This window comes from Anolis carolinensis, chromosome 2 (assembly GCF_035594765.1).
Source record: "Anolis carolinensis isolate JA03-04 chromosome 2, rAnoCar3.1.pri, whole genome shotgun sequence".
Classification (NCBI taxonomy): domain Eukaryota; kingdom Metazoa; phylum Chordata; class Lepidosauria; order Squamata; family Dactyloidae; genus Anolis; species Anolis carolinensis.
Genome location: NC_085842.1, coordinates 218384725 through 218403756, shown reverse-complemented (window position 1 = coordinate 218403756; position 19032 = coordinate 218384725). Strand labels below are relative to the sequence as shown.

At 42.2% G+C, this 19032-nt stretch overlaps 2 protein-coding genes and 1 non-coding gene across 5 annotated transcripts in view; all 3 read right to left on the bottom strand.

Annotated features, from left to right (window-relative positions):
- The window catches only part of ptpn6 (protein tyrosine phosphatase non-receptor type 6), a 47390-nt gene extending 45838 nt beyond the window's left edge, over positions 1-1552 (bottom strand). For both annotated transcript variants that reach the window (XM_062971789.1, XM_062971790.1), the window contains exon 1: positions 1389-1552. The gene's annotated coding sequence lies outside the window, so the exon portion shown is untranslated. The remainder of the gene's footprint in view (positions 1-1388) is intronic.
- A 4896-nt stretch (positions 1553-6448) lies between these two features.
- Positions 6449-14401, bottom strand: c2h12orf57 (chromosome 2 C12orf57 homolog). Of its 2 annotated transcripts, none has more exons than XM_016997231.2 (3): positions 14251-14401; positions 9188-9364; positions 6449-6797 (listed from the first exon to the last, which is right to left on the bottom strand). In XM_016997231.2, exons 2-3 carry the CDS (start codon positions 9309-9311, stop codon positions 6649-6651), a joined length of 273 nt encoding a protein of 90 aa, XP_016852720.1. In that variant the 5' UTR covers positions 9312-9364; positions 14251-14401; the 3' UTR covers positions 6449-6648. The 2 variants fall into 2 exon arrangements, with proteins under 2 accessions (XP_016852720.1, XP_003227158.1); XM_003227110.4 differs by lacking the exon at positions 14251-14401 and adding an exon at positions 12150-12307.
- On the bottom strand, positions 14357-14418 carry LOC134297241 (U7 small nuclear RNA). Its single transcript, XR_010003970.1, has one exon. It is a non-coding gene; the product is annotated as a U7 small nuclear RNA (small nuclear RNA).
- Between the last annotated feature and the right edge of the window lie 4614 nt (positions 14419-19032).

Below are 19032 nucleotides of genomic sequence, written 5' to 3'. Positions count from 1 at the left end.
GCTTGGATAAGTGAGACTCTACTGTATATATACAGTTATCATTTTGCCTTCTGTGTTTATGCAATTATTTTATTAGCTACTGTGAACAACACAATGAAATAAATATTATGCATATGTCCCAAGAATATAAGAACATATTGAATTGTGTATGTGTTTGTGTGTACATAAATTAGATAGATCGAGAGGTCGATCCATTGATCCATCGATCAGTAATATGAACCCTTGACCATATTAATGACAATAATGCTGTATTTGCATTTCTTTTAGAAACAATTCATGTCGCAATACATTATACTATTTCTCACCATTGCAAAACCTCTAGACATCGCTGTATCTTTCTGCATCCAAAGATGATTACATTCCAGATTTTCCAAAATGATTTGATGATTTCCTATCCAGGATTTCATTCAGAATATTGAAATAAGTACAGTAGAGTCTCACTTATCCAAGCTAAACGGGTTGGCATAACCTTGGATAAGCGAATATCTTGGATCATAAGGAGTGATTAAGGAAAAGCCTATTAAACATCAAATTAGGTTATGATTTTTACAAATTAAGCACCAAAACTTCATGTTATACAACAAATTTGACAGAAAAGGTAGTTCAATACGCAGTAACGCTATGTAGTAATTACTGTATTTACTAATTTGGCACCAAAATATTACGATATTTATTTATTTATTTATTTATTTTTCAAACTTATATGCCGCCACTCCCCTAGGGCTCAGAGCGGCTTACAAGAACTGGCTAAATCAACAATTTAAAAAACATCTTAAAAACATCTTTAAAAAACATCTTTAAAAACATCTTTAAAAACATCCTAAAAGCACCTTTTAAAACATATTGAACGTATATTGAACGTATATTGAAAACATTGACTACAAAAATGCATTGGATAATCCAGAACCTTGGATAAGCGAGTCCTGGATAAGTGAGACTCTACTGTACTAACAAATGAGCTGGTAACTTTGCATTTCTTTCTCTTTTTTTACTGTTTCTTTTTTGTTGCCTAAAGTATCTTCAGCGTAAAAATATACCTCCTGTGAGGGATCTCATCGCGTTTGAGGAGTGATCCTGTCTAAGTTAACTCAGGGGTTAAATCCATTGCCCCTGATGGCACTTATTTCCAGGAATGTGGAAATACAAACCGAGCCGGAGGATATCTTTCTTTGTATAGTGCCACATCATCCCCAGATATACGAAACTAAAAAGTTAACAACTATGTTTTTACGCGGATAGGTGCTGGAGGAAAACTTGAATATAATATTAATTCTTGTGTTAGTTATTAATATCATGATCAAAAGGCATGAGGCCTAATGCAATAAAACATTTCATCGGGGGCACGCATGTTGCTTTTAAACAGGAAAGGCTCATAGTTGAAAATTTACCTGCTCAGGCTCCAAGGTTCTTCCTTAGTGACACAGGGAGAAGTGGATGGAAATCCGGCTCAAATGTCTAGTCTTTGCACACAAAGCTCCATTATTTTCCCTGGTAAATGTCTCCCTGAGCATTAGTTAGTTAATGAACACACAGGAGTGATATCAGGAAGGGAAAAGCGCAACCTGAGGGAGAAACAGGTAACCAGGGGAGGGACAACCTGTTCTCTCCGCCCCGTTCACCTTCGGCAAGGCTCTCACTGGGTGGATCTGTGCTCAGTTTGCAACTGAAATGCACCCACGAGAACAAAAACACATTTGCTGTTTACTTACCTGGCCCTGCGGACCCCTTGCAGCACCCACTTTAGCAGCCCATTGGTGATGAAATCTGCCACTTCTTCGGAGACACAGATCCTTGACTGCCATTGTAGGGACCCAGCACTTCTTAAAACACGAGAACAATTTTAAGGCCTAAATTCATGCAGGCTCTGTATAAATATAGTCTTGTTTCATCTAGAAAGGTGAATATGCCCATGAGACTCCAGTGCCATTGTAGAGAGAAGATTATCTATATAAAAGGGTAATGAAATTTCGACCTAAGACAAAACAACAAAACTACACATCCCAGAAACACTAAACTTGGCAGCACAACCCCTCATTTATGCCTCTACGTTCATACAACAAAAGGAAAAGAAAAATAAAGTCCTAATTAGAGGAAGAGGAATTATTGTTTTTATCCCATTGCTGCCAGTTAAAAGGCTAAGCTCCGCTCACTTGGTCTCCGAGCAACCCACTCAGCCCAGGGGACAGGCAGAGTTAGGCCTCACTTAGACCTCTTCCACACTGCCTATAAAATACAGATTATCTGATTTTAACTGGATTATATGGCAGTGTAGACTCAAGGCCCTTCCACACAGCTATATAACCCATTTATGATGGACTTAATGTCAGGGGAAAACCTTTAACCTTTACCTTAACTACCACCAATTCCTCAATACTTTATTTCCCATACCACCATACTTTGCCACAGCAACGCGTGGCCGGGCACAGCTAGTAATAATAATAAAACTTTATTTATAATCCGCTTCCATTTCCCCAAGTGGTCTCAGAGCATTTCATATGGGGACCAAGTCCAATCAACAGATAAAATAATACGATGACAGCATATATAATTAAAACAATAACAGTAAAATAACATTCATAAAATATGCCTGCGAGCATCAGGACTAAACGGTGGGGCTATTAAGAAATTACAGGCATTGCAGGTATGTGCAAAAATGCTGCACTTTTGTTGCCTGCATATTTATTTATCGTGTCAGAAGCAAACCAAGGCTACAGTTGTCATGTATTTAAAAACACAAGTTTAAAAAACTTGGCATTATATGCATACTACATGTCCTTTGACCAGTAGCGGTCACTTGGAATGCTTCTGGTATAAGAAGGTCCTCCATTGTGCATGTGGCTGGGCACAGACCGCTTTTTTCCACACTCGCATGTCATGGACTACACTTTGTGGCCCCATTTCTTAAAGTTGGCTCTGCATCTCGTGATGCCAGAGCTCAGTCTGTTCAGCGCCTTCCAAGTTGCCCAGTTTCCTGTGTGCCCAGAGGGGAGTCTCTCATTCCATTTCAGCCATGGCTTGAGGTTCCATGTTTTAGCCTGCCACTTTTGGACTCTTGCTTCCTGAGGTGTTCCTGCAAGTATCTCTGTAGATCTTAGAAAACTATTTATTGATTTAAACCATTGGCGTGCTAGCTGATATCTGAACAGGGGATGGGCTGGAGATGTCACTGCCTTGGTTGCTGCTATACATCATCCAAAAATACATCACACAGTCCTAAACACTAGGGAAGTGTTCGACTTGTGATTTTGTAATACGAAATCCAGCATATATATCTTGTTTGCTGTGTCATACTATGTCATTGTGTCAATAATAATAAGAAGAAGAAGAAGTAAGAAAATCGCACAGACTGACAACAAACAGAGGCACAACTATGTGGCCCAAATGATTCATTGGAACTTATGCCTCAAGTACCACCTCCCAGCAGTAAAGAATTGGTGGGATCACAAACCTGCAAAGGTCGTGGAAAATGAACATGCAAAGATACTGTGGGACTTCCGAATCCAGACTGACAAAGTTCTGGAACACAACACACCAGACCTTACAGTTGTGGAAAAGAAAAAGGTTTGGATCATTGATGTTGCCATACCAGGTGATAGTCACATTGACGAAAAACAACAGGAAAAACTCAGGACCTCAAGATTGAACTTCAAAGACTCTGGCAGAAACCAGTGCAGGTGGTCCCAGTGGTGATGGGCACATTGGGTGCCGTGCCAAAAGATCTCAGCCGGCATTTGGAAACAATAGACATTGACAAAATTACGATCTGCCAACTGCAAAAGGCCACCCTACTGGGATCTGCGCGCATCATCCGAAAATACATCACACAGCTAGACACTTGGGAAGTGTTCGACTTGTGATTTTGTGATACGAAATCCAGCATATCTATCTTGTTTACTGTGCAGTACTATGTCGTTGTGTCAATAATAATAGTAAGAAGAAGTAAGAAAATCGCACAGACTGACAACAAACAAACAAACATAATAATAATAATAATAATAATAATAATAATAATAATAATAAAAAATTGGAAGCAAGCCAGGTGAATAAACGAATAAGCTCTTCAGCCATAGATATCAGTTTAACTATGGGTCATGAGCATTAGACATGACTTAGGACAAAATTAGTACCTACTCAGTAATTAATGACAAAGCCTGTTGCTTCAGCATGTATCATTTATAGTTAAATAGCAAGAAAAAGGGCATCCACGAGTTCCTGATTTGAATACTTGCAGCCTTTGCATTTTACTGCTTATAATGACCAGTCCTGCTATCTGTTGCAAGTAGAACTTGGCTTCCCAGAAACTGGGGACCAAAAGGAAACACCAAAAAGTGATATCGTAACAGAAACTCAGAAATGTTCTTATAGATGTTCCGTCTACATTATCAAGAATATTTATTGCTCTTTATAATGAAGTCCCATCTTTTAGCAATGATGCATTAATTCATTTTTTAGACTCTGCAAAAACCAACACTTATGCTGTTGGGGAAAAGGCCAATAGATGGATGCTCGTTTTTACTCACTGTTGGTCAAACTTCATATAACTGAAAATATGCTTAGAAAATGTGTATCTGGGAACAATGTCCATCTTATCACATGCAGATTGTAAGCCTAGATAAGTGTTCTAAGATGTTTTTAAAAAACATTTTCCCTTGATCGCTGATTTAAGTATGCAAAGAGGCAATTACACTTCTGTGATGCAGCATTTGTTCTCAGATGCAGCTCAGCTTGTTCTGCAAGGTTAGGCTTGCCTCTATTACTGTCATGGTGTATTGTGTTTTCACATATTTAGTGAACAGAGATCTATGAACCTGAGATTCAGGTTCCCAAAGCAATGCTAAGATTGTGATTGAAGTACCAAAGCATATCTTTCACCATGAACCAATACCAAGACTGCCAATGTGGATTCTGCAACTTTTCCGATTGTCATCATCATCATCATTATGTCCGATATCCATTTCCACCAGAGATTATTCAGATCTGTAAGGAACAATGTTTTTTGTATTGTTTTGTGTGCTCTTCAGTGTTGCCTATACTTTAAAGTAAAATTATTTCCAAAGTAAGCAGCAGAACTTGCTGACTGAAAGGTTGCTGGTTTGAATCCGGGGAGCGGGGTAAGCTTCCGCTATTTGCCCCAGCTTCTGCTAACATAGCAATTCGAAAAAATGCAAATGTGAGATCAGTAAGTACCCCTCCAGCGGGAAGGTAACGGCGCTCCATGCAGTCATGCCAGCCACATGACTCTGGAGGTGTCTACGGACAACGCCGGCTCTTCGGCTTAGCAATGGAAATGAGCACCAGCACCCAGAGTCGGACCCGACTAGACTTAATGTTAGGGGAAAACTTTATCTTATAATTAGTATGTTGTTTCCAAGGAGAAATGGCCAAATTCCTCTTCTGCATCTGCTTTTGTCTGGTAATCAGATTTATAACAAAATGATAGCGTTGAAAGTATTTTGACACGCCTTTTGGATTCTCCCTTTCAAATAAGGTGGACTGATACCTAATGTTCAGCTTTCTATAATTATCAGGGTGTCTTCGCTTATGTGTACAAAACTTCCCAAGTATCCAGTTTATTGGTATGTTTTCATTATTTTTATTCTTCCATAAGCGAATTTGGGACTTGACACACTGATTATCCTGCCTGAAAACAGTATTATGGAAACAAGAGAGTTAGAACACAGGGGCTATCCAGTCCAACCCCATTCTGCCATGCCAGAATACACAATCAAAGGACTCCCAGCAGATGGTCATCCAGTCTATACTTAAAAATGCCCAGAGAAATAACTTCAACACACTCCACGGCAGGCATGGGCAAACTTGGGCTCTCCAGGTGTTTTGGACTTCAACTCCCACCATTCCTAACAGCCTCAGACCCTTTCCTTTTAGTAGTCAATGTTTCTAATACATTGCAATGTTTTGGTGCTAAATTTGTAAATACAGTAATTAATACATAACGTTACCGTGTATTGAACTGCTTTTTCTGTCAATTTGTTGTAAAACATGATGTTTTGGTGCTTAATTTGTAAAATCATAACATAATTGGCTGTAATAGGCTTTTCCTTAATCCCTCCTTATTATCCAACATTTTTGCTTATCCAACATACTACTGGCCCATTTATGTTGGATAAGCGAGACTCTACTGTATATTATGATGCTTAATTCTTAAGTTTACTGCTGTTACTGTGCATTATCCTGTATTATTTTTGGTGTGTTTGAATGTTTGCCTTTTTTGTGTGTGTAAACCCGCCCTGAGTCCCTTTGGAGACAGGACAGTCTAAAAATAAAGTTTTGTATTGTTGTTGGAAAGATCACAGTATTCTTTGCGTTCACACGCAAAAAAAAAACAGAGTGTGTGTGCTCTGGTAACCCTGGGGCTGTTGTATTTCATGTTCATCGGTTGTGGTTTATCACCATGACGTTGAAAATGACTAGCTCAAAAGGCTCACTGTTATAGAATTGTTGTGAGATATTTACAAAGTTTTTACTCACAAGAATAATGCAAGGAAGAATTAATACACAACACTGAAGGAAGACTGTACATGAATGTGACAATCATGATGCCACTTCAAGGAAAGGACGTCTCAAAATCCAGTTAACTAACACTGAGGCAAGGAGAATAACAGGGAAACACAGACGAGGCTGCCAGTTTCATGATGCTGCAACCCCTCCAGTCCCGGCCCCATGTGGAGGCAATGTCATCGGAGGCAGGAACATAGATTTTAGCTTTCCAGACATGCTTGCAATCTCAGGGTCCTGGGTCTCATAAGATTTTATCAAGCGGGCAAACTTTAGGACTCCTAGAAAAGAAAGAAAGGTAAATAGCATGAAAAAAACTTACTTCACCATGACGTTGCTGTTTTCCTTCCAATTCTCAGACTGCATGATGTACAAGGAAGGAAAGTCTCCTTCAGCTTACCTGAAAGGAGGGACATCTTCCATTGGCCATCAGCTAGGACATCAGAGACTCCTAGAGCTGGAAGAGCCCCTAAAGATCTAGTCCAACCCCATTCTGCCATGCAGGGAAAGCACAATCAAAGCACTTCTGACAGATGGCCATCCAGCCTCTGCTTAAAACCCTCTAGGAGCAGTGGTTCTCAACCTGTAGGTCCCCAGATGTTTTGGCCTTCTACTCCCAGAATTCCTAACAGCTTGTAAACTCGCTGGGATTTCTGGGAATTGTAGGCCAAAATACCTGGGGACCCACAGGTTGAGAACCACTGTTCTATAGAAAGAGACTCCACCACACTCCAAGGCTGCTTATTCTATTGCTGAACAGCCCTTACATTCAGGAAGTTCTTACTAATGTTTAGCTGGAATCTCTTTTCTTACAACTTGAATCCATTGCTCCATGCCCTAGTCTCTGGAGCAGCAGCAGAGACCAAGTTTTTCCCCTCCTTAATGTCACATCCTTTCAAATATTTAAACATGACTATCATGTCCCCTCAAGTGAGGTGTCCCTCATCCTGTATCTGTTCATTTCATTATATTGGTCTACATTTCTCCCTGTTAAAATGCATTATTTTAGCCTTGACTCACCTCTCTAATCTGTTAAGGTCCTTTTTGCTTCTGATCCTGTACTCTGGGTATTAGCTATCTTTCCCAAACTGGGGTCAATTGCTGATTTGATAACCATGTCTTCTATTCCATCACCCAAGTCATTGATGAATTATTTAACCTAAATCCACACAGTATTATTTTATTGTTTTTTTATTGTATTTGCTTTTTGTTTTAAATTGTGACCATTAAGTCCTCACGGGGAGAAAGGCAGGATATAAATAAAGTAAATAAATAAAGATGTGGAATACTGCTGGGTCCAGGACAGACCCCTGAGGCATGCCACTAGTCACTTCTCTCCAGGATGAGAATCCATTACTGAGCACTCTTTGGGTTCAGCTAGTTAACCCATTACAAATCCACCCAACAGTAGTATTGTCTTACCCACATTCTATTATGGTAACTTCTTTGTGAGAATATAATGGGGGACTTTATCAAAGGCCTTACTGAAATTGAAATATGCTACATTCACAGCATTCCCTGTAGACTACACAGAGAAGCCACTGAAATCCACAAGCATGTGGACAATTTTAACAGAAAGAAAACAATGAAAATGAACAAAATCTGGCTACCATGATTTAAAAAATTCTAAAATCAGGACAGTAAATAAAGAACACTCAGACAACAGGAGAATTCCAGACATGAAACAATCAGGACCACCTAACACCTCCCATATAATAACACCTCCCATAAAATGCTTCTGGAACATCAATTACCCGAGATCTTTGCGTCCCTTCCTGAAGGTTCTTAAGGCTATGGTGTTCCCTATTGCTTTGTATGGAGCTGAAATATGGGGGGATCAAGATCTGGCATTGGTAGAAAGATTCCAACTTCGCCACTTAAAAATTGGCTTAGGTGTGGAGAGATCATCCCTGTCAGCTGCAGTGAGAGCAGAGATAGGAGTACCTCCAATTTCCACAGTAATTATGAAGAGGCAGATCAACTGGTGGTACAAAATAAGACAAATGCAACCACATAGACTCCCAGCCATATGCCTATTAGAGCAAGAAAACCACAAAGAATGGTCATCATGGCTAAGCAGACTCAGCCACACTGTCAGTAAGTTAGGTTTTTCCCCTCTCGAGCTAATAAATTTTGGAGCTAAAGTGTGCTCAATTGTTTACCAAAGAGCCCTTGACACTGCGGCACAAAATGACCTTATGATCATAGCACAAGCTAGAGCCACTCCATACCTGGCTAAATTTAAATGCAACGTGGGCATGGAAACCTACCTCTTTTTTACACTCCCACTATATATTAGAAAACTTTTTACCCAGGCTAGATTTGAGCAACTCGACATTTTTATTCTGTACTTGCACTACTACCAAGGAGTGGGTTGGTAGACTAGTAGGCCAGGATGCCTTGTTTTTACATGTTTTTACTGTTTTACATGATTTTACTGTATGTATGGGAAAGGGTGTACGTTTTGTATGTTTTACATGTTTTGATATGGTCAAAACTGACTAATCAATAAAGAGTTGCTGTTGTTGCTTCTGGAACATGGCCATACAGCCCGGTAAACTCACAGCAACCCAAAAGAGATAAGGTCTGTCTGCCATGACTTGTTAATGAGGAACCCATGTTGACTTTTAGTATCATTTGGGTTCCAAATATCTCAGCACTTTGAACCTACCTTCCCCATCATTGCTGAAACCGTAGGCTTTGATCACATCTTGTTGGATCTGGGTGGCCACAGGCAGCAAGAACTGCAGCATCTTGCCCATGTCGTTGCAGGCATTGTCCCTTGCTTCCTCCATGCGCTGGGCATTTTCTGGTGAACCAAATGCTTTGATGACTTCAGCCAGAATGACTAAGGAAGAGAGTAGAAAGGTCATGAATCTGTTCCCACAAGAACCCCCCAACCTGCCAAGTTGAACACATGAAAGAGGTAAAGGCCACCTGCTCCTAATACCAGGAAGACAAACGGGACAAGTGATTGTCAGATATCATATTTGCCCCCAGTGGTGCAATGGGTTAAACCCTTATGCTGGCAGGACTGCAAACAGAAAGGTCGGCGGTTTGAATCCAGGGAACGGAGTGAGCTCCTGTCTGTCAGCTCCAGCTTCCCATGCAGGGACATGAAAGAAGCCTCCCACAGGATGGTAAAATATCCGGGTGTCCCCTGGGCAATATCCTTGCAGACGGCCAATTCTCTCACACTCAGCTCAAGAATGGAAAATGGATTGTTGGCGGGGAGGAAAAGAGATTTAAAGATGGGCTTAAAGCTAATATTTAAAAATGTGGATTTAACACAGAGAATTGGAAAGCCCTGGCCCTCGAGCATCTAACTGGAGGTCAGATGTGGATTTTGAAAAGGCACAGAGGGCAAAAGGGAGAAATGTGCCAAGAGAAAGGCACGTCATGCCAACCTTTGTCAGGACCATCTTCCATCTGGAAATGAATGTCCACATGGATCCAGAAGAGGCCTGCGCAGTCACTTATGGACCATAATGATGGTCAGGTTATTATATATGTCGGGGCAAGACTCTACCCTTGGAAAATAATCATGCTTTGACACAAAGGTGCACTCATGTTGATGCGGACTTCAGCCTAAAACAGAATGGTCCTAAAACAATCCACCTCTCCGCTAGGTAGTCACAGGGGCTTCTCATTTTTTCAGGAGGATCTGTTGGTGTGTTGCTGTGAGTTTTCCGGGCTGTATGGCCATGTTCCAGAAGCATTCTTTTCTGACATTTTGCCTGCTTTTATGGCAGGTATCCTCAGTGGTTGTGAGATCTGTTGGAAACTAGTCAAGTGGGGTTTATATATCTGTGGAATAATGTCCAGGGTGGGAGAAAGAACTCTTGTCTTTTGAGGCAGAAGTGAATGTTTCAATTGGCCACCTAGATTAGCACTGAATAGCCTTTCAGCTTCAAGGTCTGGCTGCTTCTGGCCTGGAGGAATCCTTTGTTGGGAGGTGTTAGCCAGCCCTAATTGATTCATGTCTGGAATTCCCCTGTTTTCTGAATGTTGTTCTTTCTTTACTGTTCTGATCTTAGAGGTTTTTTTAAGGTAGACAGATTTTGTTCATTTTCATGGTTTCCTTCTTTCTGTTGAAATTGTCCACATGCTTGTGGATTTCAATAGCTTCTTTGTGTAGTCTGACATGGTGGTTGTGAGAGGGGTCCAGCATTTCTGTGTTCTCAAATAATATGCTGTGCCCAGGTGGATTCATCAAGTGCTCTGCTACGGCTGATTTCTTTGGTTGAGTGAGTCTGCAGTGCCTTTCATGTTCCTTGATTCGTGTCTGGGCAATGCTGCATTTGGTGGTCCCTATGTAGACTTGTCCACAGCTGCATGGTGTACAGTAGACTCCCGCAGAGGTGAGAGGATCCCTTTTGTCCTTTGCTGAATATAGCATTTATTGGATTTTCTTGGTGGGTCTGTGGATAGTTTGTAGGTTGTGTTTCTTCATCAGCTTCCCTATGCGGTCAGTGTTTCCCTTGATGTATGGTAAGAACACTTTTCATCTGGGTGGATCTTTTGTCTTTACTCTCATGGCTTGTTCTTGGCCTTACAGCTCTTCTGATGTCCATGGTGGCGTATCTATTAGCCTGTGGAGCCCAGTTTAGGTGGTTCAGTTCACCTTGGAGGAGGTGGGGTTCAGATTCCTTTTGCACAGTCTGCCAGGGCTTTGATTGTGCTTCTTTATTTACTTGGATGATGGTTGGAGTTTTTATGTAAGCACCCACGAGTGTGGAGGTTTTCTGTAAACGTTGTGGCCCAATTGTTGATTAGGTTTGCGGATGACTAGGACATCTAGAAAAGGCAGTTTCCCTTCATCTTCTTTTTCCATGGTGAACTGGATGTCTGGGTGGATGCTGCTGAGGTGGTCCAGGTACTTGTTTACTACGATGTCAGGCTACACAGAGAAGCCACTGAAATCCACAAGCATGTGGCCAATTTCAACAGAAAGGAAACCATGAGAATGAACAAAATTTGGCTACCAGTATTTTAAAAAAACTCTAAAATTGGGACAGTAAATAAAGAGCAACACTCAGAAGACAGGGGAATTCCAGACTGGGAACAATCAGGGCCGGCTAACACCTCCCAACAAAGGATTCCCCCAGGCAGGAAGCAGCCAGGCTTTGAAGCTGCAATGCAAATCATGCTGGCCAATTGAAACATTCACACTTGCCTCAGGCAGTTCTTTCTCCCACCCTGGACCTTCCACAGACATATAAATCTCCCTTGCCTAGCTTCCAACAGCCCTCACAACCTCTGAGGAGGCCAGCCATAGATGTGGGCGAAACGTCAGGAGAGAATGCTTCTGGAACATGGCCATTCAGCCCGGTAAACTCACAGCAACCCAGAAGAGATAAGGTTTGTCTGCCATGACTTGTTTGTGAGGAAACATACAGCAATCCAATTCTAAAGCCATTTGGGGGCGGGGCCTCTCAACATCCGGGTCGCTGCTAGTTGCCTCCCTACCTAGAGCCTTGGAAACAGGCTTTCTGAAGCCTTCCTTGTGTGGCGCTCACACAGGGGCGGGGCGAGCCTGTCACGTGGCTACGCCCTGCTCCAGGGAAATGGTTTCCATGCCAACGGCGCACAGACTCAGTGGGGGGAGGGGAGGGCGGCGCAGGGACACCCACCTTTGGCCTGCTCCGCGCTGAGGGAGACCGGCTGCGGCGACGGGGCCGAGGGGCGCTGGAGGCTCGACATCGCGAGGGAGGAGACGGAGCCAGAGCCAGAACCGGAAGTGACGGAAGGCCAGCCACGTCAGGAGGCAACCCTGCCCTCTCCCCTCCTACCACCCACCAGGGTCTCAAACGGCATTAAATAGTCAGTGTAGACTCATATGCAATTGAAGTGCAGTATAGAATCGTAATGACTCATATCAATCATCATACATTTGTAGCAGGAAGCAGCCAACCTTTGAAGCTGCAAGGCTATTCAATGCTAACCAAGGTGGCCAATTGCACCATTGACACTTGCCTCCAACAGACAAAAGAGCTTTCTCCCACCCTGGACCTTCCACAGATATATAAACCCCACTTGCATAGTTTCCAACAACCCCACAACCGGGTTGTTGTATGTTTTCCGGGCTGTATGGCCATGTTCCAGAAGTATTCTCTCCTGACGTTTCGCTCACCTCTATGGCAGGCATCCTCAGAGGTTGTGAGGTATGGAGAAACTAAGCAAGGAAGGTTAATATATATCTGTGGAAAGTCCAGGGTGTGAGAAGAACTCTTTGTCAGTTGGAAGCCAGTGTGAATGTTGCAGTTAATCACGTTAATTAGCATTGGAAAGGTTCATCTCCTGGTTTTTCCTGCCTGGGGGCATCCTTTCTTCAGAATCATTAGCTGCCCCAGGAACTCTTCTGTTTTCAGAGTGTTGCTTCTTATTTACTGTTCTGATTTTAGAGTTTTTTTAATACTGGTAGCCAGATTTTGTTCATTTTCATGGTTTCCTCCTTTCTGTTGAAGTTGTCCACATGCTTGTGGATTTCAATGGGTTCTTTGTGTAGTCTGACATGATAGTTGTTGGAGTGGTCAAGCATTTCTGTGTTCTCAAATAATATAATAATAATAATAATTTGGACAGAAAAACAAGAAAACTCATGACCATTCATCATTCACTGGACCCCCACAGTGATGTTGACCGGCTATATCTGCCTAGAAGATCAGGGGGAAGAGGACTCTTGCAAGTAAAACAAGCAGTCAAAGAAGAAGAACATGCCCTGGCAGAATATGTAAAGCAAAGTGAAGAACCTGCTTTGATTGAGGTCAAAAATCAGAAACTCCTCAAAGCACAGCAGACAAAAAACCAGTACAAGAAAACCGCACTACAAACTAGAGCTGACAGCTAGCACAAAAAAACATTGCATGGAAAGTTCCTTGACAAAATTGAAGGAAAAGCTGATAAGGAGAAGACCTGGCTATGGCTCACGAATGGGACCCTGAAGAAGGAGACAGAAGACCTGATCCTTGCAGCCCAGGAGCAAGCCATCAGGACAAATGCAATTAAGGCCAAGATTGAAAATCAGCTGATGACCCAAAATGCAGACTGTGCAAGGAAACTGACGAAACCATTGATCATATCCTCAGCTGCTGTAAGAAAATCGCACAGACAGACTACAAACAGAGGCACAACTATGTGGCTCAAATGATTCATTGGAACTTATGCCTCAAGTACCACCTTCCTGCAGTAAAGAACTGGTGGGATCACAAACCTGCAAAGGTTGTGGGAAATGAACACGCAAAGATACTGTGGGACTTCCGAATCCAGACTGACAAAGTTCTGGAACACAACACACCAGACATCACAGTTGTGGAAAAGAAAAAGGTTTGGATCATTGATGCCGCCATCCCAGGTGACAGTCACATTGACGAAAAACAACAGGAAAAACTCAGCTGTTATCAGGATCTAAAGATTGAACTTCAAAGACTCTGGCAGAAACCAGTGCAGGTGGTCCCGGTGGTGATGGGCACACTGAGTGCTGTGCCAAAAGATCTCAGCCGGCATTTGGAAACAATAAACATTGCCAAAATCACGATCTGCCAACTACAAAAGGCCACCCTACTGGGATCAGCACGCATCATCCGAAAACACATCACACAGTTCTAGACACTTGGGAGGTGTTCGACTTGCGATACGGAACCCAGCATATCTATCTTGTTTGCTGTGTCATAATAATATAATAATATAAATATAAAAATAATATAAATATAAAAATAATAATAAACCTCTTACCATAGCTGCGGGTAAAAATTCAGTAGAAAATGCTCCCAGAGCATGGCCATACAGCCCAAAATTTACACAAGTCCCATCCATATATCTGTTATTTAACTGATCGCTAGGTGGCTCTCCGCTAACTGCAGAAAGCCTACTGGACAAATACTAAAAGAGCTGAAATCACTGAGCGAAAAGAACCCGAAGCATTACACCCACTGAAAAGAGAAGACGAATCAAGTCATGGTGAGCAAACATTATTTTACATCTTCAACCGTTTATTGCGAGGCCTTAATAGCAGCCTCCTCAAAACATTTACTTTTTTCCGGAAAATGTTGCTCCTATTACTTTAAATTCTTCCCTAGGACGCCGCAACTCCTATATGCTAAATAGTTGGTTTCCATTGGTCGGAAGGGCTGGAGACCACGCCCCACCGGTGAAGCCTCCCTGTAGGAGGGGCAGGCAAAAGGAGGCGGGCTCAGAATCCCGCCTCCAACTCCCAGAAGCCCTAGCCGGCTTGTTCAACGGCCAGGAATTCTGGGAGTTGGAGGCCCAAGCCGCAATTTGGATGAGGCCTGCCCAGGTTGATCCAGTTGTCTCTGGCCCACTATACATTTACTCTCGGGGCCAGATTTAAACAGAAGGTGGAGCCTCAGAGGAAAAAGTAGACATGTCAAAGCATGTTCAAAGGGACGCTTCACACTGTTGCTGAGTGCCTTCAAGTCCTTTACGTTATAACTGTATTCTCAATTCGCTTCTGACAGGATAAATAAGTCCTTTCCAACTTCATCACTTTAGGCGGTCACTGGTGGCAGAGGGTAATAATAATACACTTTATTTATATCCTGTTTTATCTCTCTGGAGGGACTCAGAGCGGATTACATTATATATATATAAGGCTAACATTCAATGCCTTTTATACAGTGAACGACAACATACAATACATATTCCATCTCCAGCATCTGAAGGCGATGCTCAACTCCGGCCATGGGGAGGTGCTCTTTTTCCATTTTTCCATGCCGAGGAGTCTGTTATCCGTAGACATCTCTGATCATGCCAGCATGTCTGCATGTGATGTCTTTTTACCTTCCCCACTGAGGCAGTACCTATTGATCTACTCACATTGCATGCTTTTGGACTGCTAGGTTGGCAGCAGCTAGGGCTAACAGCGGGTGCTCACCCTGAATCATGGCTTCGAACTGCAATAATTGTCTTCCCAAAGTAGAGTATTGACGGTGGCTCTCTAAGTGACTGTGGAGACTTATTCTGGATCCACATGGCCTTTTGCTACGAGGACTCTCACCCATTGAAAAGGCGGGACAGAAGGTTCCCAAAGATTAGCACTCGATGCCTGTCTCAGCACACAAACAGCCCCAAACAGCAGTCAATATGCAAGATAGCAGCACTGCAGCATAAGGCCTTATGAAATATTCTCTATTTGTGTTATTGATGTCGTCAAAGGTTTTCATGGCCGGAATCACTAGGTGGTTGTGCATTTTCCGGGCTGCGTGGCCGTGTCCCCTAGGCAGGAATAAGCCAAGCCATGAAGCTGGCAAGGCCATTAATGCTAATCAAAGTGATTAATTACATTCACACTGGCCTCCAACAAAGAGTTCTTTGTCCCACTCTAGATTTTCCAGATATATAAACCTATTTAAATATATATAAATTAGTTTCCCAATATACCTTACAACCTCTGAAGATGCCTGCCATAGATGTGGGCGAAATGTCAGGAGAGAATGCTTCTGAAACATGGCCATATAACCCAGAAAATGGACAACAAACCTGTGTTATTTGTTTAGATTTGCTTCTTGCTCAAAATGGTATCAAAACTTAATAGCTCCTCCAAGCATTTGCAACTTTTGTGCAATTGTAACGGGATGCCATTGTGAAATACACTGCTTTAAAACTGGATCCATCACTTTGAAAAACCCTGTATTTTAGGATTGTTGTAGACAGCAATATTCTTTCCCATTTTTTCATTACTTTTTCCATTCAGCTCTGGAACAAAATTGTCCCCTTCACTTATGCCCTAGTTTTGTGAATCCAGTGTTTAGAGCCTTTGGTCTTTAGGCAAATACTAAACATTCTGATTTATTCACGTGCTCCACAGCTGAAGGGAGAATAGCTGGGATCTGTGCACACTCCCTTCACTATTCACAGAACCATGAGTTCAGTTTTAACTGTCAGGGGTCTCTCCTACAGAAATCTGGACAGGCAGCTTAAGAAGGGGCCTTTTGACCTCCTTCGGCTCCTCCAGTGTCCCCGGCCAAACGACAAGGCCCAGCATCCTATGGAGCAGTGGTTCTCAACCTGTGGGTCCCAAGTGTTATGGTCCCAGAAATCCCAGCCAGTTTACCAGCTGTTAGGATTTCTGGGAGTTGAAGGCCAAAACACCTGGGGACTCACAGGTTGAGAATAACTGCTATAAAGGACGCAGAAGCAAGATCACAGCATCTTAACTGTGAAAGAGCCTAAGAGAGCCCTTAGGTGTGCACCACTTCACCACTGTACAAATCTCTGGCCCAAGGGGCTGTGCATGAAATACAGGTTCAGGAAAAGGAAGCCTTTACAAGTATGCCTTTTTCCCATTTCACAGAACACAATGAACCCAATGGTTTTTAATAGCAGACTTTCCACTCATAGGCACATTATACAAAGTTAAGGACAGAGGGAGAAACAATTCCCCTCCCTAAAATTCTGTTTTTCTAAAATGGTAAATCTCTTGCTCTTTTGCTCAAAACTGGGGTTTCTCTTGACATAACACAAACCCAGAGCGTAGAAAGTTATCTTTCAAGAATAATCTGCGACATTTCTTTCAATTTTAAAAGAAACAAAAGGAAGTGTTCAAACCCCGTTACGTCAGCTCCACTGGCTGCCAGTTTGCTACTGGGCTCAATTCAAAGTGCGGGCCTATAAAGTCCTAAACGGCTCTGGTCCAACATATCTGTCCAAACTTATCTCCCTTTATGAGCCAAGTACAGTCTTAAGATCTGTGGGGGAGGCCCTGCTCACGGTTCCACAAGTGCAACTGGTGGGGACAAGAGACAGGGCCTTCTCAGTGGTGGCCTCTTGGCTGTGGAACTCCCTCCCCAGTGACATCAGACTGGCTCCATTCCTCTTGATGTTCAGAAAAAGTTAAATACATGGCTTTGCACACAAGCGTTCGGAGAGTAATGTAACATAGAATCCAACTTGGATAAGGACTACAAAAAGTCAAGGAGTGTGGAATTTAAGACTCGGCACTTTGTATGTTGTAATTTGTTTTTAATATGTTTTAATGTGTTTTAATCTGTTTATGGTATTTATATGTCTTAACTGTTGTAATTGAGTTGTTATATTTTATTATGTTGTGTTATTTGCCATGATTTGTGAGCGCTCCGAGTCCCTTTTGGGGTGAGAAGGGCAGTGTAAAGTACAGTAAATAAATAAATGACAATTCACTATAGGCAGTCCCTAAGTTACAAACATCTGACTTACATATGACCCCAAGTTAAGAACAGAGACAACAAGAAGAAATCTATCCCTAAGAAGGGAAACTCACCCCTTAAAAAGTTCTCATGGAGAAAAGGTGTCTCCACTGAAATTTTAGCAACAATTCTTATTTCTATGACAAGCCAATGTTTTCAAAATCCAATTCTCAAGGGGAAATCTCCTGAACACAGACAGAAACACAGACAATACACGGGTGTTCACCCTTCCCTGTGCTATCCAAAACTGGGGGGAAATTGGCTGGAGTTACACTTCAAAAATGTACCTGTTCTGACAGAACATAACTTGTCCGTAACCCAGGGACTGCCTGTACTTCCTTTTTTCTTTCATTGTTGGGGTGGGATTTAGAAAAGCTTCAAAACTTATTGCTAAAACATTTCCAAAATGCACTTGAAAAGAGCTTTTAAAAGTAACTAGAAACCATTACCTTACAGTAATAAAATTATTATTCCTACTCATCAGATGAAGGGTGACTAAAATGGTCAAAAGTTTGGAAACCATGCAAAAGTTTGGAAACCAGAGCTGGGTATGTTTAGCCTGCAGAAGAGAAAGCTGAGAAAGACATGAGAGCCATGTTTAAATATTTCACAAAGAATGTCCTAAGGAAAAGGTAGCAGGCTTGCTTTCTGCTGCCCTGCAGACTAGGACCTGGAACAATGGGTTTAAATAACAGGAGAGGAGATTCCACCTGAACATTAGGAAGACCTTCCTGAAGGTAAGGGTTGGCAGTATTATATGCTACTGCCTCAGAGTGTGGCAGGTTTCCTTTTCTGGAGGTTTTTAAGCAGAGGCTTGATGGCCATGCATCAGGAGTGCTTTAAATGTGTGTTCCTGCATGGCCGAATGAGCCCTTGGATTCTCTTCCAACTCTATGATTCTATGATTCACCACGTTTCTTCGAAAATGTCCATTCACTTCATTCAATGAGGTGGGAGAATAGGCAGGTTATATGTCATGTCAAGCTCTGCACAAACAAGCCAAAGAAGTTCAGAATAGAACCAAAGAGAAAAAGACGCCGATATTATTGGGTTTCTTCTTCCCAATTCCCAAAACACATCAGAAAGGATTGGATTACAAGAGCAGCAGAGAAAGTCAAAGCACTTCTAGGTCTACTCAAGAATAACTGAGTTTGTCTCCAGGGATGCCTTGCTCCATTTCCAATTTAATCCTAATAAACACATCCCCTGAGTATGCACAGAATGAACCCCACACATTTTTCAAAAAGGCTTTCTGTTGCAATTGTGTGATTTCCCCCCCCCCCCCCCTTCCCCTTTAAGACCTGCATTTATATATAAATAGAATGTAGGAAAA

Bases quoted from the DNA above. Each gene is read 5' to 3' on its own strand.
- c2h12orf57 (XM_003227110.4), bottom strand. From the start codon at position 12,219: ATGTCGAGCCTCCAGCGCCCCTCGGCCCCGTCGCCGCAGCCGGTCTCC. The intron at 9,365-12,149 runs GTGGGTGTCCCT...TCTCTTCCTTAG, and splicing joins CAGCGCGGAGCAGGCCAAAG to TCATTCTGGCTGAAGTCATC. The intron at 6,798-9,187 runs GTAGGTTCAAAG...TTTCTTTTCTAG, and splicing joins TTTCAGCAATGATGGGGAAG to GAGTCCTAAAGTTTGCCCGC.